This window comes from Gracilinanus agilis, chromosome 4 (assembly GCF_016433145.1).
Source record: "Gracilinanus agilis isolate LMUSP501 chromosome 4, AgileGrace, whole genome shotgun sequence".
NCBI classification, from domain to species: Eukaryota; Metazoa; Chordata; class Mammalia; order Didelphimorphia; family Didelphidae; genus Gracilinanus; species Gracilinanus agilis.
In genome coordinates, this window is record NC_058133.1 from 194,852,762 (window position 1) to 194,875,724 (window position 22,963).

A 22,963-nucleotide genomic window follows, 5' to 3' on the forward strand; every position below is an offset into this window, starting at 1 on the left:
ACCCTGAGGCCTCTGTCCCAAAGAGTGAACTCCAGCAGCCATAGCAGCATCAGGCAGAACCAAGGGATTGAGGCATGCTGATAGTCTCTCTACTTAGTACAGAAGGAAGGGGTTTAGAGAAGAGGAGGGATGGATGATAGAGTCTGGGAATCTGTTCTCATTCTCTCCCCCCACTCCTTGCTGAGATCATAGAAGGGTAGGGGGCAAAAAGGTGCACCAAACAGGCCAGTTCCTGGTTGGGCAAGTGGTCTAGGATAAACTGGTGGCTGGAGACTGCAGGTAGGAGTTGGCTGGGGTGGGGTTAGGGAGGAGAAAGGAGCTAGATTCGCTCCCCCCATTATCATACGTCAGAGGCTCCCCAGCTCTAGACTTCTGTTGGGTGGGGGAGCAAGATGCTGGTGGAGGCGGTAGGGATCAGGTGGGCAGCTGGGAAGCTCAGCAGTCAGGGCTGTGGTGCCCTGGTGCCTGGGTGCCTGCATACCAGCGTGTGTGTGCCGGCTGGGCAATCTGCCCCACGCCTCTCCACACCTCCCCCTCCCCAGCCTTCCCCATGCAGCCTTGGCACTGTCTCCGGCGCTTCGCCCTGGCTTGGTGGGAGAGAACAGTGGAGGGCAGCCACCGGCCACCCAGAGAGGAGGCAGGACAGAGGGAACCGGGGGGCCGAGGGGAACAAGGTGAGAGGAATGTATGGGATATGTATGTGTGTGGGGGACCTGGGCAGGTGTATTTTACCTGAGATAACAGAGCTTACTTGGATCTGGAAGAGAGTAACCTTTTCCACTGGGCTTTGCTCGGGGTTATTGTAGTCCCATGCTGGCTCTGCAGTCTTCTGTCCAACTTGGGGAGGGAAAGGAGGATTCTCTTGATCTGAGTGCCTCCCTGCACCCCTGCCCCAGTTTAGGTGTTTCCAAAGGAGATATTAGTTAGGGATATGGTGTGTGTGCATGTGGAGGGGTGTCGATCATGGTTATAAGTAGAAGTATTCTCTTCAGAGACAGTTGAGAGCTTTGGAGGAGGGGGGAACAACCCCCAGAACTTCTGGGTTGTTTCAGTGGAGCTTGGCTGAGTGACCTTGAACTTTACTGTGTCTCTATGACTCAGTTTCCCTTCATCCCTTCTACAGGTCCCAGGGAAGCTGATTAAGAATGCAATAGTAGCTTTCACAATATAAATGTAAAATGTTAATATTACTGCTGCTATTATCAGCTGTAATTCCCATAGCGGCTGTTGTGCGCAGTTGTGTGAGTGAAACTGGGCTTGTTTACATTTGTTAAGTGCTTGGAGATCATTTAGGTAATAATGGCTCAGGGAGCTGGTGGTGGATGCTCCTTTGCTTTATTGCCTTGATTGGGAGGGGGTATCTTTGGGTTCCAAGAATAACCTCATCCCCCTCTCTTCAGCTCCTCTCTATCCTGGACTTCCCTGGTATTCAGGCATAGCTGGCACCATGGTGCCAAAGTCTCCACCCTGGCTCTTTGCCACTAGTGGCTCTGGGACAAGAGGGTCTTTGTCCAGCTGCCCCCCCCAGCCATGCTCCTTCTGCCCTCTCCCCACAAAGGTCTGGTTCTCTTTGATGCTCTCCCCATGGGGTGGGGGTTAGAGGGAGCATTTCTCCCAATCTGGTTCTGGACTCTGGGGTCCTAGAGGGGGCATCTGTGCTATTCAGGCAGTTGTGTGAAGGGGAAGAAGGAGGGAGATTGGCTTTTGGGAAACCCTGATAGTTTGGAGTGTCCCCTTTTCAATGAGCTATCTTCTTTCCTCCTGCCCTCCTGAATATGTCTGCTGAGCTGAGTGTATGTGTGTGTGATTGTTGGGGGGTGCAGAGAGGGTTATAACATCCTTTGATTCCTTTGGTATCTCAGGGATGCCTTATGCTTAGAGTATCAAGATCTAGGTCCTATAGATGGCTGATGATGACCTAGGAAAAGGGACTAATTAGAGCAATTGATTTTACCCTTGGCTATAGGCATCTATCGGAACGGTGTGGTCAGAGCTAGGGTTTGGTGTCAGGACTGCCATATGGCCAGTGCTATGGCATTTCCTGTTCCTGTTCTGCCTGGGTTATAGTTGCAAGAAAGCAGCTGGATATGGAAGGACCCCTCTTTTGGTTTAGGGTGGGATTGGTCCTGGGCAAGGGACTGAGGACGTGAGCCCGGGGAACTCTGGGGAGAAGGGCTCATGCTTAGCCCACCTGGAAAAGGGTCAGGGGGATGTGATGAATATCCTTATCTAATAGCAAAGGACCAATAGGCTCAGGGTTCCTAGAAATGCCTGGGATTTATGAGTCAATGTTGGGGAGAAAAGACAATGAAGAAGATAGGTGTGTCTTCATTTAAGGGGGCTCTTGAAGGAAGAGGGATAAGTAAACAGTTCAAAGTAGATGATTCATTTTGAGGGAACTAGGGAGTCAGAGATACAGATCTAGTAACCCTCCACAAATACTCCATCAGGTTCTTTCTAGGAACACCAAATACTTCTTACTTGGAGTGGGGGGTGCTTTCCTTTTTCTCCCATTTGGGAGGCAAAGAGAGGGATAGCTGCTTGCTCAAGGTGGCCTAGCCACCAAATAGCTAAGTCAACTTAAACATCAGAGTCTCATCACTTTTCTATTCTCCTTGGCTCTGAGGGGGAAGAAGAGAACAGCATCAGTAGAATTCTGTCTTGGGCCACTCAGGGAAGGAGTGGAGCCAAGTCTTTTCCAAGCGAGCATTCCTTCCTTAGCCTATTCTAGAATGGCCCAGAGTGCAGGTGCAGGGTTTTCAATGGGCCATTCAAATGCCAGTTTAAAAATTATTCATGTGCTTCTCTGATTCCATGTGGAGATAATAAAAAATCTGGTCATCAGCAGGTTTGAGGGTAGCTCAGGCTTTCCCTTCTCTCCTTCCCAGGCTTTGACAAGCCGGGAGATGATGGCTTTGGATTTGTCTATGGAACAACAAGGCCAAATTGGGAGGAAGGGCAAATTCCTGAGGGCCTGAGAGGAGATAGGTGGGTGGGATGGGGCCAAGAGGCAGCAGGATGGTATCCCAGCTTGGTGCTTTCTCTTCGTCTTTCTCCCCCTTCCCCAGGCATCTCCCCATACCTCCTCCTTACTCCCACCCCACACTGATGTGTTCTGTATGCAGCCTTATCATTCATCCGAGTGGCTTTGGGAAGGTGGATTGCTTGCTCTGAATCTGCTCTGTCTCTGTGCTTAAATGCTCCTCTGTCTTCATCTCTCTTACCCTGTCCCTCAGTCTCCCTGTCTCTGTTACTCAATCTCTCTCCTTCTTCTGACCTTCAGTCTTGATTCTTTGTTTATTTTCTCTGCTCCATTCCCCAGCCACCCCCCTCCCTGTCTCTTCTCCCTACAATTCTCTCTGTGTTCTTGTCTCTTACCATCTTTCTACTTCCTCCTTTCTGTCCATTAGTTTTGACATCTGCCCCTCAGACTCCTCCTTTGTCCCTCAGCTTCTCCTCTGTCCCTAGGTCTCTTGATTTTTCCCTTTTTCTGTTCCCTATTCTTCTCCTTCTTTTTCCCTCTGACACCTTCCTCTGTGTCTCTGACTCTTGCTGACCCGTTACATCCTCCTTTCTGTCCATCAGTTTCATCATGTTAGCTTCTTCCTGTTTTCCTTAGTCTTCCTTTTTCTCTGCCCCTCATCCTCATTCTCTAATTCTCTATTCCCCATTTCCCACTCTGCCTACCCCTCTGAGATCTTATTCTGTTTCTCTTACCATTCCTTTACCCTGTCCTTTCTATTAGTCTCCTTGTCTGCCCCTTAGCTTCCTCTCCTGTTTCCCCTTCCTCTGTTGCCCAATAAGCCCCTCTCTGTCCTTCAGGTTCCCTCAGTTTCCATATCTTCGTTCTCCTCTTAGTGTCTCTTAAGCGTCTCCTCTCTGCCTCCATTCATCACCATCCTTTCAATTCTCTTGGTTCTTCACTGTCCCCTTTTCTCTGTCCATCAATCTTGCCGTCTATCCATCAGGCTCCTTTCTCTCATTCCTTTCTCTCAGTGCTTCTGTCTTCCCTCCTCTCAGCCTCTGTCTTCTTTCATCTAAGATTGCTCCTTGCTTTCTAGGACTGTCTGGGAGGTGGAGCAGCCAAGTTGTGTGTGTGGAGCAGCGGAAGGAGTCAGATTGATACAGACTATTATGGTCTGGCAGGTGCCATGGCTATCCTCAGCCAAGCGGAAGGGGGCATGCTGAGCATTTAGTGAGTGTATGTGTGTGTGAGTGATGGGGTAGCCAGTTATTGTGTTCCTCTCCTCACTGACTCAGCCTCCATTTTTCCAGGATCACAGCGGGCACCTTGCCCTGACATTGTAATCTCTCCACTGCTTCATAGACTTCAATTATTTCTCTGGTCTTCATCAGAGCAGATTTATTATTGCCTACTGCCTTTAGCCTCAGTTCCCTCCCCACTGCTGCATATCTCTTTGACTCCTTTTACCCAACCTTCCCCTCGCCCTCTCCATGCACCAGTTCCTAGAGGTATACCATTCCTTCTTTTCTACTTTCACCCCAGAAAACCCTAGAACTAGAAAGATTCTAAGCATCTGGAGGACATTCCTTGGACAATTATTCCTTGCCACCTTCCACCCATGAAGGCTTTGACTATACTAGTCTAGAAACCATACTAGCCTAGAAGTGGGGAGCCTTCTTTCTCCCTCACACACCTAGAATCAGTTTTTGTCAGGGTTTGATTCTCCTTAATTCTCCCTGGTCCCTGAGGTGTCTAATCTTTCAGGGTAGTGCCCTGTTTATCCATGTTTGTTTGGTATAGTGCAAGGGCTCCTAGACTTGTAGTTCAAACTTGGATTCTAGTCTTGAAGAGGCCGTTAGAGTGTGCCCTCTCTCTCTCTCTCTCTCTCTCTCTCTCTCTCTCTCTCTCTCTCTCTCTCTCTCTCTCTCTCTCTCTCTCTCCCTTTCCCCTGGAAGTATCAATTCAGAGGCTGGGCAAACAGGGTGAAGTGACTTGTCCAGGGTCACACGACTAGGAAGTATCTAAGGTTAAACTTGAATGCAGGTCCTCCCAACTTGAGGCCTGTACATTCTATCCACTGTGCTACCCAAATGCCCCACTTAGTACTCTTTGCAACACTGGATTATTCACTTACATTTTCTGAACCTACTTTGCCATCTCTAAAACAAGGGAGTTATTAGAGTATATCAAGGGTTCTTAATCTGGAGCTCACAGATATTCCTGGTCTAGATGATTATCAAGGTCTCTTCCTACTCTGGCATTCTTTAGGTAGTCACAGAAGACTTATTAAATGCTTACTATGTACCAGGCATTGTGCAAAGTGCTGGAGATACAAAAACAAGGCCCCTGACCTCAGGGATTTGCCATTCTAATGTGTGTGTATGTGTGTGTGTGTGTGTGACACAACATACAAATAAACGATGTACATATAAAATGTGTTGCATGCAAATTGAAGGTAACCTCAGGGGGATACAAAAAGCCTGGGAAAAGTCTCCTGCAGAAAATAGAATTTTAGTGGTTTTGAATAGACTGGAAGTGGATTGAATGGCAACAGTGGATGGTCCTTGTACTAAAATATGGATCCCTTCTATTTCCCAGAGGGAAGAAAGCTAAGGTCAAGGTACTCAAATGACAGGGATAGACTTGAGGAATCCACCTCTTAGCTTCCCTAGGAAAACATGTCTTGTTACTTTCCTACATTCCAACCATGGAGGGGGCATAGCTATACAGGATCCCCAGAATGAGGGGAGGAGTCCCAATGAGAGTTATCTCCCTGATCTTGATAGATGTTATCTTATCAGGGGAGATCTCTACAGCTGGACAAGACTATTGTTTACTGGGCAAGAGACCTTGGGCAAGTCATTTCCCTGGTCTGGATCTATGTTTCCTCATATGAGTGAATTTTTACACTAGTTCAAGGGTTCTTAACCTTTATTATGTAGCCTAGATCCCTTTTAGCAGTCTTGTGAAATTTGTTGTTATTTCACCTGTGTCCAACTCTTTGTGATCCCATTTGGGGTTTTCTTGGCAAAGATACTGGAGTGGTTTGCCATTTGCTTTACCAACTCATTTGACAGATGAGGAAACTGAGGCAAATTGGGTTAAATAACTTGCCCAGGGTAACACAGTAAGTGTCTAAGGTCAGATCTGAACTGAGGTCTTCCTGTTTCCAAGTCCAATCTTTAATCTACTTGTACTCCTCCAAAAAATCGACTGTTAGGAAATACTTAATTTCAGTTAGAGGCTAGTGAAAATAAAGATGTCCATTTTCTCCATCCAAGTTCAGAGACCCCCTGTAATCTATCCATAGGCTTCAGGTTAAGAACCCCTGGTGATCTCTAAGGTTTCTGCCAGCTCTGAATCATGTGCGACTCCAAAAGGATTGGATCATAACTGTGATTTCATTCCTCTTTTCTCTCCCCCCACCCCCAGCCCACCAGCAGGCAGCCAGTGCATTAACAAGCCTCAGAGAAAGGAGCCAAGGAAGAGATGTCTAGAGCTGTTATATGATGTGTAGAAAGAGCCAGCCAAGTCTGACTTCCTGAAACTCGCATCTCTGGCAAGAAAGAAGGAAACTGGGACTGGGGGCTAGAGTTTAGGTAGGAGTTAAGGGATAGCCCTCTCTCCCAGAGCAGGTTCAGAGCTGAGTCTACTAAGTGGTCCCATTCATTTCTTAAAAGGCTTCTCCACCCATTCCTACCTCCCATTTATATTTTCTCCTTTATTTGTTCCAACCATTGAAACACACCCCTTTCAGACACCAAATTGGGATCTATGACCTCCTGGAAGTGTCTGTTCCAAAGGGGATTAGATCCCTAATGAGCTTTGGGAGAGAAAAAAAGGGACAAGGTACTCTAGACCCTGAGGCACCTTAACTTCTCTTTGCCTTAGTCTACTAGAAGATGGGTATAGGAATATAAACCTTCTGCCTTGAGGCTCCTTCATTTTTCTCTAACAAGTAAAAGTGAGAAGGAGAAGAGAACTGGAAGATCATTAGATATAGATTGAGATCTTGCAGGGAACTTAGAGGTCTTCCAGTCCACCTTCAATTAAAAAAAATAATAAAATTTTATTTATGTCTTTTACTTTTACATGGCCTATATTTCTTCTCTCATTCTGTCCCTTTCTAGAGAATCATTCCATATAACAAATACTTTTTAAAAACCCTTACCTTCTATCTTAGTATCATTTCTAAGACAGAAGACTGGTAAGCACTAGGCCAGTGATGGTGAACCTATGGCACAGGTGCCAAAGATGGCATGCAGAGCACTCTCTGTGAATACTCGCCCCCCCCCCCCAGTTCATTACTAGAAAGGCCGAGGGTCTTGGGCAAAATCGCTTCCCTCTCTCCATTGTGCCTGACAACATTTTTTTATATCATCTGACCCTCTGCCCAGCAACCCAAAGGGAGAGTTCAGGGTTAAGGTGGGGGGCTCACCTATGGCAGAGCTGGAGGGGAGATGAGCACTCAGACCACTTCCCTCCCCCTCTTCACCTGTGTTGAGGACATTTCTCATATGATACACCTCTCTGCCCAGCAGTCTAATGGGAGTGCTTCTTCCCTCCCCTGTGTGGGATTAGGGGTCGTGGCGTGGCACTCCATCTCTAAAAGGTTTGCCATCACCTGGCTAGGCAATTGGGGTTAAGTGACTTGCACAGGGTCACACCGTTAGGAAGTATCTAATAACTTTTTTTTAAGAAAGAGAAAGAAAAAAATAAGCAAAATTAATTAATGCATGGAAAATATCTGACATATGCAATATTCTACATCTCTGGATTCCCTGCCCCTACCTCTTCAAAGGAGTGGGGTAAGAGGAAGAAGTGTTTTTCTTCTTATATATTTTGGGGGGACATGATTGCTTTTTTTGTAATTTTGCAGCACCCTCTCTCCATTTAAAATCATTTTATTTCTTTTGAACAAAAATCTATTTTTTCTTTCTTCTACCTCCCTTACACCATTGGAAAAAGTAATAATAATAATAATAATAATAATAATAATAATAAAAAAGCAAAACCCCTGTAACATATAGGTATATGTGAGTGAAACAAATTCCTGCATTGTTTCTGTCCCCAAAATATGTTTCGATCTGCATCCTGAGTGTATTACCTCCATGGCAGGAGGTGAGTAGCAGATTTTATCATCAACCTTCTAGAATAATGGTTAGTCATTGATAGAGGAGTCTTTCAAAGTTATTTTTTCTTTATAATGTAGTTGTTATTGTGTACATTGTTCTCCTGATTCTTCTCACTTTACTCTGCATCAGTTCATACAAGTCTTCTTAAGTTTCTCTGAAATCATCATTTTTTTTTTTTTTTTTAACCCTTATCTTTTAGAATTGATACTAACTACTGGTTCCAAGACAAGAGTGCTAAGGGTTAGGCAACTGGAGTTAAGTGATTTGCCCAGTATCTGAGGTCAAATTTGAACCTAGAACTTCCTCTCTCTAGGCCTGGCTCTCTATTCACTGAGCCACTTAGCTGACCATTCTTTTATTACTTCTTATGGCACAATAAATAATTTTCCATTATATTAAAAACATACAAATCCTTATCTTCCATCTTAGAACTGATATTAAGTATTGGCTCCAAAGCAGAAGAATAGTAAGGACTAGGCAATTGGGGTTAAACGACTTGCTCAGGATCACACAGCTGGTTAAGTGTTTGAGGCCAGATTTGAACGTAAGACTACAGGCTTGGCACTCTATCCAACATATCTAGCTGTGCCTCATATTCTTCTATCACAATTTATTCAGTTATCACTTAATTGGTGTCCCCCCCCCCATTTCCAATTTTTTGTTTCTACAAAAAGAATATAACTATCATTGTATATATAGGCAATTTTCCTTTTTCTTTGCTCTCTTGACAGGGGAGTATATTTCTAGTAGAGGTATCAGGTGTATTAGAGTGCATGGACAGTTTAGTAGCTTTTTAAGCATAGCTCCAAATTGCTTTCCAGAATGGCTCTCTCCCCACTCCTCAGTCTCTCCATGAGCCATTCAAATTTGAGCAAATCAGCCTCTCTGGGAGTAAGTTTTTTTCCTCTCTAATTTAAACTGGACAATCTCCAAGAGCCTGAAGTCAGGAAGACCTGAGTAGCTTTTAACAGATGAGAAAACCGAGGCCCCAAGAGGTCAACTAACTAGCCACCATCACAGAGGTAGCAATGATCATAGCTCAGATCCTCTGAGCTCTCTTTCCACTGCTCTTCATTGGGAGAGGTTTAATACTGGCCCACAGGAGACCAGGTAAGAGGTAGGATTAAATGACCCAACCTACCTGCTCCTTTGTAAGCTCTTCCTTTGCTGGTTTCACATTTTCCTTTATTTACCTTTAATTAAGTAGCTAAGTGGCAGGTACCATGCTGGATTTGGAGTTAGGAAGACTTGAATTCATTTCTTGCTTTAGATACTTACCAGTATATAAGTTTAAAAGTATAAGCCCATGGGGACAGCAAGGTGGCTCAGGGGATAGAAAGCTAAGCCTGGAGTCAAGAGGACCTGGATTCAAATTTGGCCACACTAGCTGTGTGATGCTGGCCAAGTCACTTACCTGTAATTACCTAGCCCTTACCACTCTTCTGCCTTGGAACTGATAGTCTTAATTCTTTTTTTTTTTTTAACCCTTACCTTCCATCTAAGAACCAATAGGCTGAAGAGTGGTAAAGGCTAGGCAATGGGTTAGGTGACTTGCCCAGGGTCACATAGCTAGGAAGTGTCTGAGGTCAGATTTGAACTCAGGACCTCCCATCTCTAGGTCTGAATCTCAATCCACTGAGCCACTTACCTGTTCTCTACTTAGTATTGATTCTAAGTCAGAAGTTAAGGGTTCTTTCTTTTTTTTTTTTCTTAAGTGTAAGCCTATATAAAGTGTTTCACAGACTCTGAAGCACAATTTTTTAACCCTTACTTTCTGTCTTAGTAACAACTCTAAGACAGTAGGGCAAGAACTAGGCAAATGATATTAAGTGACTTGCTTACCTACCACTTAGATACTTAATTAAAGGTAATTAAAGGAAAAATTGAAACCAGTAAAGGAAGAATTTACAAAGGAGCAGGCAGGTTGGGTCATTTAATCCTACCTCTTAACTTGGATTTACTGAGGCCAGATTTGAACCCTGGTCTTCCCAAGCCAGACCTGGGACTCTATCCACGGAGCCACCCAGCTGCCCCTCCCAAAGTACTTTCTAAATGCACTTTATTATTATTATTATTTCATTCTATATTATTATTTCCATGATTCCCAGGTAATATACTTTCCTTTACCACCAAGTAAAGTCTCAGTTAAGGGAAGAAAAGTTTTTCGCAGCTGGAACTTGAGAGGAAGCTTTACCTTGCTGGGTTCTGGCAAAAAGGAGGACTTGGATTCTAATTTTGGTCAGCTACTCATTCGCTCACAAAAAATAAGGGGTTTGGATTAGACAATCTGTTGGGGATCTTTCAGCTCTGAAAAGGGATTTAAAGATCCTCTGAGGTACTTCCTTATGGTTCAGAAGCATCTGGAGAAAGGAGGTTGAAATCCCTGGAATCATCTGAGGAAAATCCCTCTCTTAGCTCTGTTGGAGTAAAAGAAGAGCCTAGCATTTATAGCCTGCAATGATCACCTAGTGAGTCCAGTCCCCCTCATTTTACAGATGAAAACACTGAGGCCCAAAGAATGAAGTTCAAGTTCAGACGGGAAACAAATTCCAGTCTCAAATATGTGTGACGTGCTCAGCCTGTGCTACAAACAAGACCCCAGCTTGTTTTTAAGCCAGAGGAGACTTAGTCTGTCTTTGGCTCTGTTGATGCCAGACCTAGGAAGGAGGAAGGACCAAAAGTCCTTCAGGAGATCATTTCATCTGCCAGTTACTGTCTCGCTATGAAGTACCCGTATAATTGTGGTTCTTTTTTTTTTTTTTCTCTCTCTCTCTTCAAATCATTATCATCTGATTATAAAAACAACACAGGTCTTACCTTCTTTTTTTCCATCCAATTAATTAATTAATTAATTAAGATTATTTCCCATGGTTCCATGATTCATGTTCTTTCCCTCCCCTCCTCCCAACCCCCCTTCCATAGCCAAGGAGCAATTCCACTGGGTTTTACATGTGTCATTGATCAAGAAGGCCTTACCTTCTGTCTTAGAACCGATACTGAGTATTGGTTCCAAGGCAGAAGAGTGGAAAGAGCTAGGCAAAAGTGACTTTGCCAGGATGACACAGCGCCAGCTTTGAATCTAGGACCTTCCTTTTCCAGGTCTGACTCTCTATCCACTGAGCCACCTAGCTGCCCCTGTCTAATTAATTTTTTTTCATCTGATTCATTTTTAATTTCTTTTTGCTTTAATTCTAAGAAAAGTGCCTGGCACATTGTTGCTATTCAGTTGTTTCAGTCATATCTGACTCTTCGTGACCCCATTTGGGGTTTTCTTGGCAAAGATACTGGAGTACTTCTCCTGCCCATTTTACAGATGAGAAAATGGAGACAAACAAAGTGGAGTGACTTGCCCAGAGTCACACAGCTAGTTCATATCTGAGGCCAGATTTGACCAAGAAAAGATGAATCTTCCTGACCCCAGGCCTGGTGCTCTAACCACACTCTATCCACTGCACCATCTAGCTGGCCTCTGGCACACAAGACACTTAAAGGCTGATTGATTGTATGTTACTTGATACATTTAATTCAGCTCACCATTATTGAATGCTTCTTGTGCTTAAGGCACTGGGCCACGGGTGCAGGCACAACAGAAAGAGAGCAGGATTTGGACTCAGAAGATCTGGGCTTTAGGGCCAGCTCAGTCACTGACTCCTAAGGAGATCTTGGCCTTTCTGGACTTCAGATTCCTTACCTGCAACGGGCTGAGGGGCAGCTGGGTGGCACAGTGAATAGAGAGTCAGGCCTAGAGTTGAAGGTCCTAGGTTCAAATTTATTTAAATTTCCTAACTGTGAGACCCTGGACAAGTCACTTAACCCCTTTTGCCTAGCCCTTCCCTTCTGACTTGGAGGTATTACTAAGGCAAAAAGTAAGGGTTTAAAAAAAAAGATGAAGGGGTTGGATTAGATGCCTCCAAGTTCTTTCCTGGCACTGACTGGGATACTGTGACCCATTGTAATCCCTGCCCTTGAGGAGCTTACATTCTTTTTTTTTTTTTTTTAAATAAAACCCTCACCTTCCATCTTACAATGAATACTGTGTATTGGTTATAAGGCAGAAGAGGCCAGATTTGAACCCAGAACCTCTTGTCTCCAGACCTGGCTCTCCATCCACTGAGCCACCCAGCTGTCCTCAGGAGCTTATATTCTAAAGGCGGGGGTATATGTCAGAGATTCAGTAAGCAGATACATAAATACTGTTCAAGATACATTGTGATAAAGGCCAGAGGAGAAAGCCGGACAAAGTCTTTGATAAAAATTTGAAGAGGAAGAGATCAATTTCAGTTAAGGGGATCCCACAGAACTTCTTGGAGGAGTTACTTGAATTGGGCCTTGAAGAGAATTTGATTATTTATTTATTTTTGAAGGGGATTTCATTTTTTTAATTCAAAGATATTTTATTTTCCCAGTTACATGTAATAACAACTTTCAACATACATTTTGTGAAATTATAAGATCCAAATTGTTTCCCTCCTCTCTTTCCTCCCCCATCTTTGATCTTGATTATACATGTATTATCATGCAAAACATAATTCTATATTGGTCATTGTTGTAAGAGAATACTCATTAAAAAAAACAAAACCCCAAAATAAAACCTCAAATAAAAGAATGTGAAAAATCTTTGATCTCTATCTGACTCCAACAGTTCTTTCTCTGAAGGTGGGTAGCATTCTTTGTCATGAATCCCTCAGAATTGTTCTGCATCACTGTATTGCTGATAATAGTTAAGTCTATCACAGTTGATCATTCCACGCTGTTGCTGTTACTGTGTACAATGTTCTCCTGGTTCTGCTTATTTTGCTCTGCATCAGTTCATGTAGGTTTTTCCAGCTTTTTCTGAAATCATCCTGCTCACTTCTTTTTTTTTAAAACCCTTACCTTCAGTTTTAGAATCAATACTGTGTATTGATTCCAAAGCAGAAGAGTGATAAGGGCTATGCAAGCGGGGTTAAGTGACTTACTCAGGGTCACACAGCTAGGAAGTGTCTGAGACCAGATTTGAACCCAGGACTCCTGTCTCCAGGCCTGGCTCTGAATCCACTGAACCACCTTGATACTCCCATCATGGTTTCTTATAGCACAATAATATTCCATCACCAACATATTATAGTTTGTTTAGCCATTCTCCAATTCTGTTAAAATTTGAGACTCCCCCAATTTCTGTTTATTTTTTAAATTTTTATTAATTTAAAAAATTTTCCATGTTTACATTATTAATTTTCTTTTCTTCCCTTCTTCCTTCCCCTCTCCCAGAGCCAACAAGCAATTCCATTGGGTTGTTCTGTTTATTTATTTTTTAAATTATTGATACCATTTATTTTTATGCCACCTTCATTTTCCTATATGTGTTTCTTCTTGTCTCTACCCATCCTTTGTGAGCCATCCTTTGTAACAAAAGCTTTTTTTTTTTTAATAAGAAAAGGGGAAAATGGGACAGCTAGATGGCTTGGTGGATAGAAATCCAGACCTAGAGATAAGAAGTCCTGGATTAAGATCTGATCTCAGACCCTTAACTAGCTGTGTGACCCTGGACAAGTCGCTTAACCCCAGTTGCCTAGCCCTTACCACTCTTCTACCTTGGAAATAGTATTTAGTATTGATTCTAAAACAGAAGATAAGGGTTTTTTTTAATGGGGAAAAAACAGTTCTGCAAAACCAACCAAAACCAACCAATCCATTAATTTAGTTTGAGCATTTCATACCAATTATCTTCTACCTCTTTCAGGGGAAAATCAAGCTACATTTTCTCAACTCTTTCCCAATGGCAAAAGAAAAGAATAGAAGGATTTTGATAGGCTGAAATGAAAAGGAAGTGCCTTCCAGGCATGGTATTGGGCAAAGCATTTTGTTGAAGAGTCAGAAACTGAACTAAAGGTTCAGTAATAGAGTTTTAGCTGTACCAATGATGAGCCATGTGAATGTGGGCAAATCAACCCCTCCAGGCTTTAGTTATTTCCTCTTTAGAATTAGGGTACTGGACTAGGCAATTGCCAAAGGCTTGGAGTCAGGAAGACTTGACTATCTGAGTAAGCTTGCAAGTCACTTCACCTCAGTCTACCTCAGTTTCCTCAAATGTAAATTGGGAGTTATAGTAGCACCTACCTCTCAGTATTGTGAGGCTCAAATGGAATAATATTTGTAAAATACTTAGCACATATCTTACACTTAATAAATACCTTTCCCCCTTTCTAACTTCTAAACTTATGACATTCTGAAGTCAGTCAGTCTTCTTCCCATCCAGTCCTTATTCTCCTATTTACCATACTGGTCCTTTTCTCACCTACATGATCAATGGTCCCTACCTCATCTTGCCTCTACTAGGAAAAGTCCACAGAGCACAGATAATAGAAAGTGGACAACCATACCTATATGAATGGGTAGAGAGGCCTCTGGGGCTGGTCCTGGGAGGCCCCTGAATCCAGAGTCCCTCTCCCCTCATAGGAATCAGTGAATAGAGTACAATTTAGAGCTGAAAGTAGCCTCACAGATTGTTTAGCCCATCTTCCTTATGTCAGGGGAAAATGAAGGGAAAAAACGGGTAGAAAAAAGAGGGAAAAATACTGAGATCCCAAAAGGGGATATGACTCAACCAAAGTCAGACCAATAGATCTGGAGAACTGGGGAAGTAGAAGATGAGGAGGTTGGGAGAAGACAGATGCAAGGACCAGGGACAGCGACCACTCTGCCTACTTTCCTCAGGCCCTGATGATGAGATACTGGGCAATCGCTCCAGAGAGGGAAGACAATTCCATTCAGTATTCCCACCTAGATGCCCTTCTCATCTTGATGTCTAATTTCTAATTATCTTACCACTTTAAAAAATTCTTACTAATCTTTCCTGTTCAGCTATATGGGTTTAAAATAAGACACTTCTATCCTTCCATTTTCTCTTTTTAGCTTTGTTGCCTGATTTCTTTTTCTCATGACCCAATTTCCTTTTTTTTTTAAATTTTACTAAATATATGATTCTGAGTCAGAAGAGTTGGAAAGGCTAGGCAACTGGAGTTAATTGACTTATTTGTGGTCACACAGCTTGGAAGTATCTGAGACCAGATTTGAACCCAGGAATTCTGACTCTAGGCCACTGTGCTACCTAGTTGCCTCTACCTGATTTATTTTCATCTATGATGCTTGGTTTCCTTTGACTGAGTTTGTAGACCATGTGTCTGTGTTAGTGAGGCTTTCCTCTCATAATCCTGGGTCCTGTGCCTAATTCTACTTCTTGGCGATGGTTAACTATTTAAAAAAAAGTTATTCTAATACTTCTTTAAAAAATTATGATGGGGAGCAGCTGGGTAGCTCAGTGGATTGAGAGTCAGGCCTAGAGACAGGAGGTCCTAGGTTCAAATCCGGCCTCAGACACTTCCCAGCTGTGTGACCCTGGGCAAGTCACTTGACCCCCATTGCCTACCCTTACCACTCTTCCACCTAGGAGCCAATACACAGAAGTTAAGGGTTTAAAAAAATTATGATGGGGGCATCTGGGTGGCTTAGTGGATTGAGAGCCAGACCCAAAGACAGGAGGTCCTGGATTCAAATCTGGCCTCGGACACTTCCTAGTGGTGTGACCCTGGACAAGTCACTTGACCCCCATTGCCTAGCCCTTAACACTCTTCTGCCTTAGAACCAATACACAGTATTGATTCTAAGATGGAAGGTAAAGGTTTAAAAAAATGATCATAACTTCCCAATAATCCTTCCCTTAACAGATACCTCTCCTGTACAGAAAAAAGCACAAGTAAGCAAAATGAATGGACACATTGACCACTTTTTACCTAGAATGGAGAAATAGATTTTATGTCTTCTATTGTCAGGTTGGATCATTGTGTTGATATGTTTTTTTTTAACCCTTAACTTCTGTGTATTGGCTCAAAGGTGGAAGAGTGGTAAGGGTGGGCAATGGGGGTCAAGAGACTTGCCCAGGGTCACACAGCTGGGAAGTGTCTGAGTCAGGATTTGAACCCAGGACCTCCCATCTCTAGGCCTGACTCTCAATCCACTGAGCTACCCAGCTGCCCCAATATGGTTTTTTTGTTTGGTTTGTTTTTTAAATCCTTACCTTCCATCTTAGAAGCAATACCGTGTATTGGTTCCAAGGCATAAGTGTAGTAAGGGCTAGGAAATGGGAGTTAAATGATTTGCCCACGGTCACACAACTAGTTAAGGGTCTGAGGCAAGATTGAATGCAGGACCTGGCTCTCAATCTACTGAGCCATCTAGCTTTCCCCTACATTGACCATGTTTGAGAGCATATGCCTCATTCAGTCCCTGTGGTGTACCATCTCAATTCCATAGAATGGAGAAATAGGTTTTATCACCTGTCTTTTGTGGTTAGGATGGGCCATTGCGTTGATATGAGTTTGAATATTTTAAAATATTGTTTTCTTTTATCATTTCTGTGGTCCTTGGGTATATTGGTCTCTTTGTTCAGCATTAGTTCATGAATCTTTCCAAATTTCTCTGAATTCATATTGGTCATTTCTAATGGCACATTAATATTTCATTGTCTCAACATTCTATGCTTTTTTCAGTTCTTCCCCAATTGGTTAATACTTTATTTTCAGGTTTTTACCATCACAAAAGTCTGCTATAAAATATTGATTATTTTTTCCCTCTGCCTTTGACCTCCCAGTGGAGGTTCTAGGAATGCCTGAGTAATGATGCTGTATTAAATGGTATAAACAGTTTAGACATTTTTCCAAGCACGGCTCCAAAATGTTTCTGGACTCGTTTTGTACGTCTATTTCCTTTCCTTGCATGTGGACCGTGAGTGGAGATTGGGATAGAGATAATGTGGGGCCAGGATATTAAAAAATGATCATCCTTGAATCTCCAAAGAGAGTCATAGACTATTATTCACCCATGAAGGACTGGACCAAAGTAAATGGGCCTATATTATATGAGATGTGGTCCAGGCTAGATCTGAGGAAGGATTGCTGGAGGATAGGAGACTGATGGAAGCCATAGTTTCTCCTTTGGTTGGATGGAAAGGAGAAAGTGTTTCCAAATCCAAGACTATGATTCTAATTCAGTTGGTTTAATTAACAGCACACAATAGTGCTTTTATGCTTTAAAAGCATTTATATAGTGCTTTAAGGTTTGCCAAATGTCATTTTATTTTTTCCTCATATCAATCCAGGGAGTTGAGTGTTATTATTATACCCATTTTACAACTGAAGAAGTGACTGAGATACATGAAATGACTTTTCCAGGAACCCATCGCTAGTAAGCCTCTGATGCCAGATTTGAACTTAGAACTTTCTACTTCAAGTCCAAAGCTCTATGTACTACAGGGTCTAGGTGTATGTAGCTAGTTTAAATGGGAATCTACTTGATGAAAAGATTAGGAAACAGGGGTAGGCCTAGCAGAGAGCTGACTAGGGCTCAGTGTGTATATGTCTGGGTGTAACAAGGTATACTTTTCAATATTATTATAATTCACTTGGTTTTTTGGGACTCCAAAAATCTATCCCTTTCCTCCATGACCAGTACATATTTTAGATATTTGGGGATAAGTCAAGTCACATATCTTCCAATGAAGGCACAAAGTCTCCTGACATTGGTAGGAGAGTGCCATTTTCAAACCTTGCCCAGGGCTCCCAGATGCCTTGTCTGAGTCCTACTGGTGGGCTGGGTTCTATAGGGACAAGGAATGAACTAGTTCTTCTAAACTTCTAAGGCTGCCTTCTCCCCTTTCTGCTTTGGAGTTGGGCTTAGGTCCCAGCCCCCAAAGGAGACCCTACCCCCACACCAATCTGCCTGCTGTGGGGGTGAACTAACAGAAGGGTTTGGATGACTGGGAGCTGAACCTGCTGTTCCCCATCTCTGCTGAGGACAAGATGAGAAGAAATAAGCCTACGCTACAGTGGGTGGGATTGAGGTCAGATAGGAGGAAGGACTTCCAAGTCTTTAGGCTGGTCAAGTAAACACTGGATGGGAGTGACTAAGAGATTATATAGTCACTCTTTCTTTCTTTCTTTCTTTCTTTCTTTCTTTCTTTCTTTCTTTCTTTCTTTCTTTCTTTCCTTCCCTGGAGAGCTAAGAAAAGAGGTGGTTATAGGAGTCTTATTCAGAGGCAGGACCTAGTTGAGATGACTTTTAAAAAAACTCTTTATCTCTTCTGACCTCAGACACTTCCCAGCTGTGTGACCCTGGGCAAGTCACTTGACCTCCATTGCCTACCCTTACCACTCTTCTGCCTCGGAGCCAATACACATTATTGACTCCTAGACGGAAGGTAAGGGTTTAAAAAAACAAACAAACAAAAACCTCTTATCTCTGTCTTAGGTTCAATATTATGAATTGGTTCCCAGGCTGAAGAGGTTAAGGGCTAGGAAATTGGAGTTAAATGACTTAGTTAGGAAGTGCCTAAGGCTGAATTTGAACCTAGGACCTCCTGCCTTTAAGCCTGGCTCTTAATCCACTGAGCTATTCTAGCTACCCTTGAGATGACTTTTGAAATGACTTTAGGAATGTCTTAATGAAAGTCAAGGTAAACCTGGATTTAGTCCCTTTCAGTGATGGAGGCCAAATTAAAGATAGTACATGGGGATCCTATGCCACCCCCTTGCCCCAAATTCTAATTTCTAATTCTAATTCATAAAAATAAAATGTAATGAAATGAGCATTAAGAATGGAGTAAGAGGATCTGTTTTTAAAAAATCAATATATTATTTTTCCCCAATTACATATGAAAACATTTTCTAAGATTAATTAAAAAAAATTTTGAATTCCAAATTCTCTCCCTCCCTTTCTTTCTTTCCATCCTCCCTGAGACTATCAGCAATTAGATGCAGGTTATATGTGTGTAATCATGGAAAACAGATTTCTATATTGGTCATGTTGTGAAGAAGACACATTTCAAAAAAATCCCAAAGAAAATCAAGTGAAAAATCCTATGCTTCAATTTGCATTCAGACTGGGTCAGTCCTTTCTCTGGAGGGGGAAAGCATTCTTCATCATGAGTCCTTTGGTTTTGAAGGACCTGGTTTCAAGTGTTGACTTGGCTTCCTGACTAGCCGTGTGACCTTGGGGACAAATCACTTTCTCTTTTTGAGATTCACTTTTCTAATCACTGAAGTGAGGGCGATGGATTAGATATCCCCTAAAGTCAATTCTGATCTGATGCTTCTCTGCTCAAGAAACTCCTCCAGTGGTTCTTTTTTCCTCTAGGATAAAATGCAGATGCCTTAGTTTGGTGTTTGGAGCTCTTCACTGGCCCATCATTCCAGATTTATTGCACATCACTCCTCTTAGGTCCTTTTTCACTCAAACCTACTTACTGGTCCCTGAACTCAGTATTCCACCCTCCACTTTGGTACCTTTGCATTGTATTCTCCAGTAATTGGAAAGCACTCCTTTTCTCATTTCCACCTTTTAGGATTTCTAACTCAAGTCAAGTTGTTGTTATTGTTGTTCAGTCCTGCCTGACCCTTCATGATTCCATTTGGAGTTTTCTTGATAGAGATCCTGGACTGGTTTGCCATTTCTTTCTCCAGCTCATTTGACAGATGAGGAAACTGAGGCAAATGGGGTAAAGTGACTTGCCTAGGGTCACATGGCTAGTAAGGGTCTGAGGCTGAATTTGAACTCAGGTAGTTGAGTTTTTTTGTCTCCAGGCCCAGTGCTCTATCCACTGTGCTATTTAGCTGCCCCAACTTCCTTCAAGGCTTAGCTCATATGCCATCTTCTATGGAAACCTTTTCAGTACCTTTGGTACTTGCTCCTCAGCCATATGAGCTCAGGTATGTACTTGTTTATTTTTTGCATATTGTTCATTTTCAACAGAATGGCAGCTCCTTGAGGGCAGGGACAGTGTTTAAATTTGTCTTTTCCTCCCTAGAGTCTAGTATATTGCCTGCTACATACTAAGTACTTGATAAATGTTTATTAGGTTGAGTCTTAAGAATGGTAATAGTTGGGGCAGCTGGGTGGCTCAATGGATAGAGAGCCAGACCTGGAGATAAGAGATCCTGTGTTCAAATCCTAGCTATATGACCTTGGGCAAGTCACTTAATCCCAATTGCCTACTCCTTACTGATCTTCTGTCTTGGAATAGATAGTTGTATTCATCCTAAGACAGAAGCTAAGGGTTTAAAAAAAAAAAAGAATGACAATAGTTTTTGGCTTAAACTACCCTCTCTCCCCTGGGATAAAATATGATTCCCCTCTAGCAAATAAATGAGAGATCATTTCCAAGGTTGGGCTAAAAAAGGAGAAAAAATGCATTTATTTTCAAGTTCTTTCCCTTTTCTGGCCCATGGATAATCCAAATGTAGAAGAGAGATAGCTCTTCCTATTCTCCTCCCCTCCATGTGACCAGTGGTAGTATGACCCAATGGAAACTGAATTTGGAGTCAGGAGTTCTGGGTTCAAATTCCATCTCTACTACTACTTAAGCAAATCCCTTTGCCATTCTAGGACTTCACATCTGTAAAATGAGGATGAGAACACTCAAAGTGTCTAGTTCAACTTGATTCAAATCAACACATGTGATTGGTTTGCTGACCTTAAGAAGCTATCTAAATGGGAAGCATAATTAAGAAAAGTAATTAATGGCCCCAGTCATAGCCAGTTGTATTTTTGGTTTTCCTTCTTGCAGGGAAGGAGGGCAATTGTTGTGATTCAGTTATTATTCAGTCACCTCAGTCATGTCCCACTCTTGTTCCTACATGTGTGACCCTATTTGGGGTTTTCTTGGTAAAGATACTAGAGTGGTTTGCCATTTCCTTCTCCAGCTCATTTGGTAGATGAAGAAACTGAGGCAAGCAGAGTTAAGTGACTTATCTAGGGTCATACATGTAGGAAGCATCTGAGGCAGATTTGAACTCCACTCTTCCTGATTTTTAGACCCAGTGCTCTATCACTTTGCCACCTAGCTGTCCAATGAGAACAGACTTCACAAAGTAACCTTGATTCTCCTTCTCTGCAAAATAATCCCTAATTCTGGACAGAAGCATTCATTCCACACAAGCTGGGGGCCAAGATTTGGCTTGGGTTTTCCTTGGCCATAGTTAAGGCTGATCCCTATGAAACATAAGATGTTTGAGGGCAGGGAATTCCTCATTTTTATCTTTGAATCTCTAGTATCTAGCACAGCATCTGGTACACTGTAGGTGATAAATATATCTTTGCTAAGTGAATGAATGAAAGATTCTCACTCTTTCCTTCTCACTTTACTTTTCCTGCCTGGATTCCTGTAAGACTAAAATAAAGTAATTTAAAGCCTGGAAAGGAGTTGTATATTCATATTAGCCTTTCTTTCCTTGCCTCTCCATCCATCCATCCACTCCCCAATTCAATTAAGATATATTAAGGGGCAGCTGGGTAGCTCAGTGGATTGAGAGCCAGGCCTAGAGACGGGAGGTCCTAGGTTCAAATCCTGACTCAGACACTTCCCAGCTGTGTGACCCTGGGCAAGTTACTTGACCCCCATTGCCTACCCTTACCATTCTTCCACCTATAAGTCAATACACAGAAGTTAAGGGTTTAAAATGGAAAAAAAAAAGATGATCAATTAAGATATATTAAGTATTTACTATATGCAAAGCACTGGAATCACAAATACGACACATTCTGCCCTTGAGGAGATTGCCTTCTGTGGAGGAAGGGGTGTGGCAGAAATGATATGGCACAAATCAATATAATACAAGATACATGACTAGGTGTGGTGACATACACCACTAATCCTTGCTACTGGGGAGGTGAAGGCTGATGGATTGCATGAGCTCAGGAATACTGAGCCAGGATGGGCTGAGTTGACTGGATATCCACAGTAACTCTGGCACCAATATGATGAGTTTCCAGGATGGGGGTGGGGGTGGGCAGTAGGAGTTTGCCTCAGGAGAGGCAAACCTGCCCAGATCAGACGCTTAGAAGATCAAAGCTCCTGTGCAGGTAGTTGGGAAAGACTTGAGCCAAGACTGGTGAGTTTTCAATCTGAGCAAGATGGGAGACAAGGAAGAAGAAGGAGGAGGAGAGGGGAAGAGGAAGAAGAGGAGAAGAAGAGGAAGGGGAGAAGAGGAAGAAGAAGAGAAGGAGGGGGAGGAAAAGAAGAGGAAGAAGAGGAGGAGGAGAGGAGAAGGTGGAGGGGAGGAGAAGAGGAAGAAGAAGAGGAGGAGGAAGAAGGAGGAGGGGAGAAAGAGAAGGAGGAGGAGAAGGAGGAGAAAGAGGAGAAGAAGAAGAAAGAGGAGAAGAAGAAGAAAGGAGGAGGAGGAGTTTAAGGATGAAGAAAAGAAGGAGAAAGGATATAGATAGATTATTGTGAAGACCCAAAGTGGTCAAGGAAGGTTCAATGATTTAGCACTTTCAACAGGTTCTTCTTCTTCTTCTTCTTCTTCTTCTTCTTCTTCTTCTTCTTCTTCTTCTTCTTCTTCTTCTTCTTCTTCTTCTTCTTCTTCTTCTTCTTCTTCTTCTTCTTCTTCTTCTTCTTCTGTCTTAGAATCAGTCCTCTGTATTGGTTCCTAGGGAGAAGAGCAGTAAAGGCCAGGCGATGGGGGTTGTGACTTGTCCAGAGTCTGGAGTCATATTTGGACCCAGGACTCCCTGGCTCTGCATCTACTGAGCCACTTACTACCCCCACCTTCAATAGGTCTTGAAGGAAGAGGAGTTTAACTGATTACAATGTGGAAGGCGTACTGCCCAGGTTTGGCAAAAATATGGAGCAAATGCTTGGACAGAGGACAAGAAGGATGAGGTGTGGGAATGGCTCAAAATTTCATTCAGCTAGAAAATAGATTCCATGAAAGGGAACTGTGTGAAATGAGACTGGAAAGGTGGATTGGAACTAGATTATGGAGTGCTTGAAATGCTGGGCAGCTGAGTAGTACAGTAGATAGAGAGCTGGGCTCAGAGTCAGAAGATCTGA

At 42.8% G+C, this 22,963-nt stretch overlaps 1 protein-coding gene across 1 annotated transcript in view; it reads left to right on the top strand.

Annotated features, from left to right (window-relative positions):
* The first annotated feature begins 550 nt into the window (after positions 1–550).
* The window catches only part of SRCIN1 (SRC kinase signaling inhibitor 1), a 129,024-nt gene continuing 106,611 nt past the window's right edge, over positions 551–22,963 (top strand). Inside the window, 1 exon segment of the mRNA XM_044673151.1 lies at positions 551–674. Within this exon segment, the coding sequence (XP_044529086.1) occupies positions 551–674 (124 nt within the window).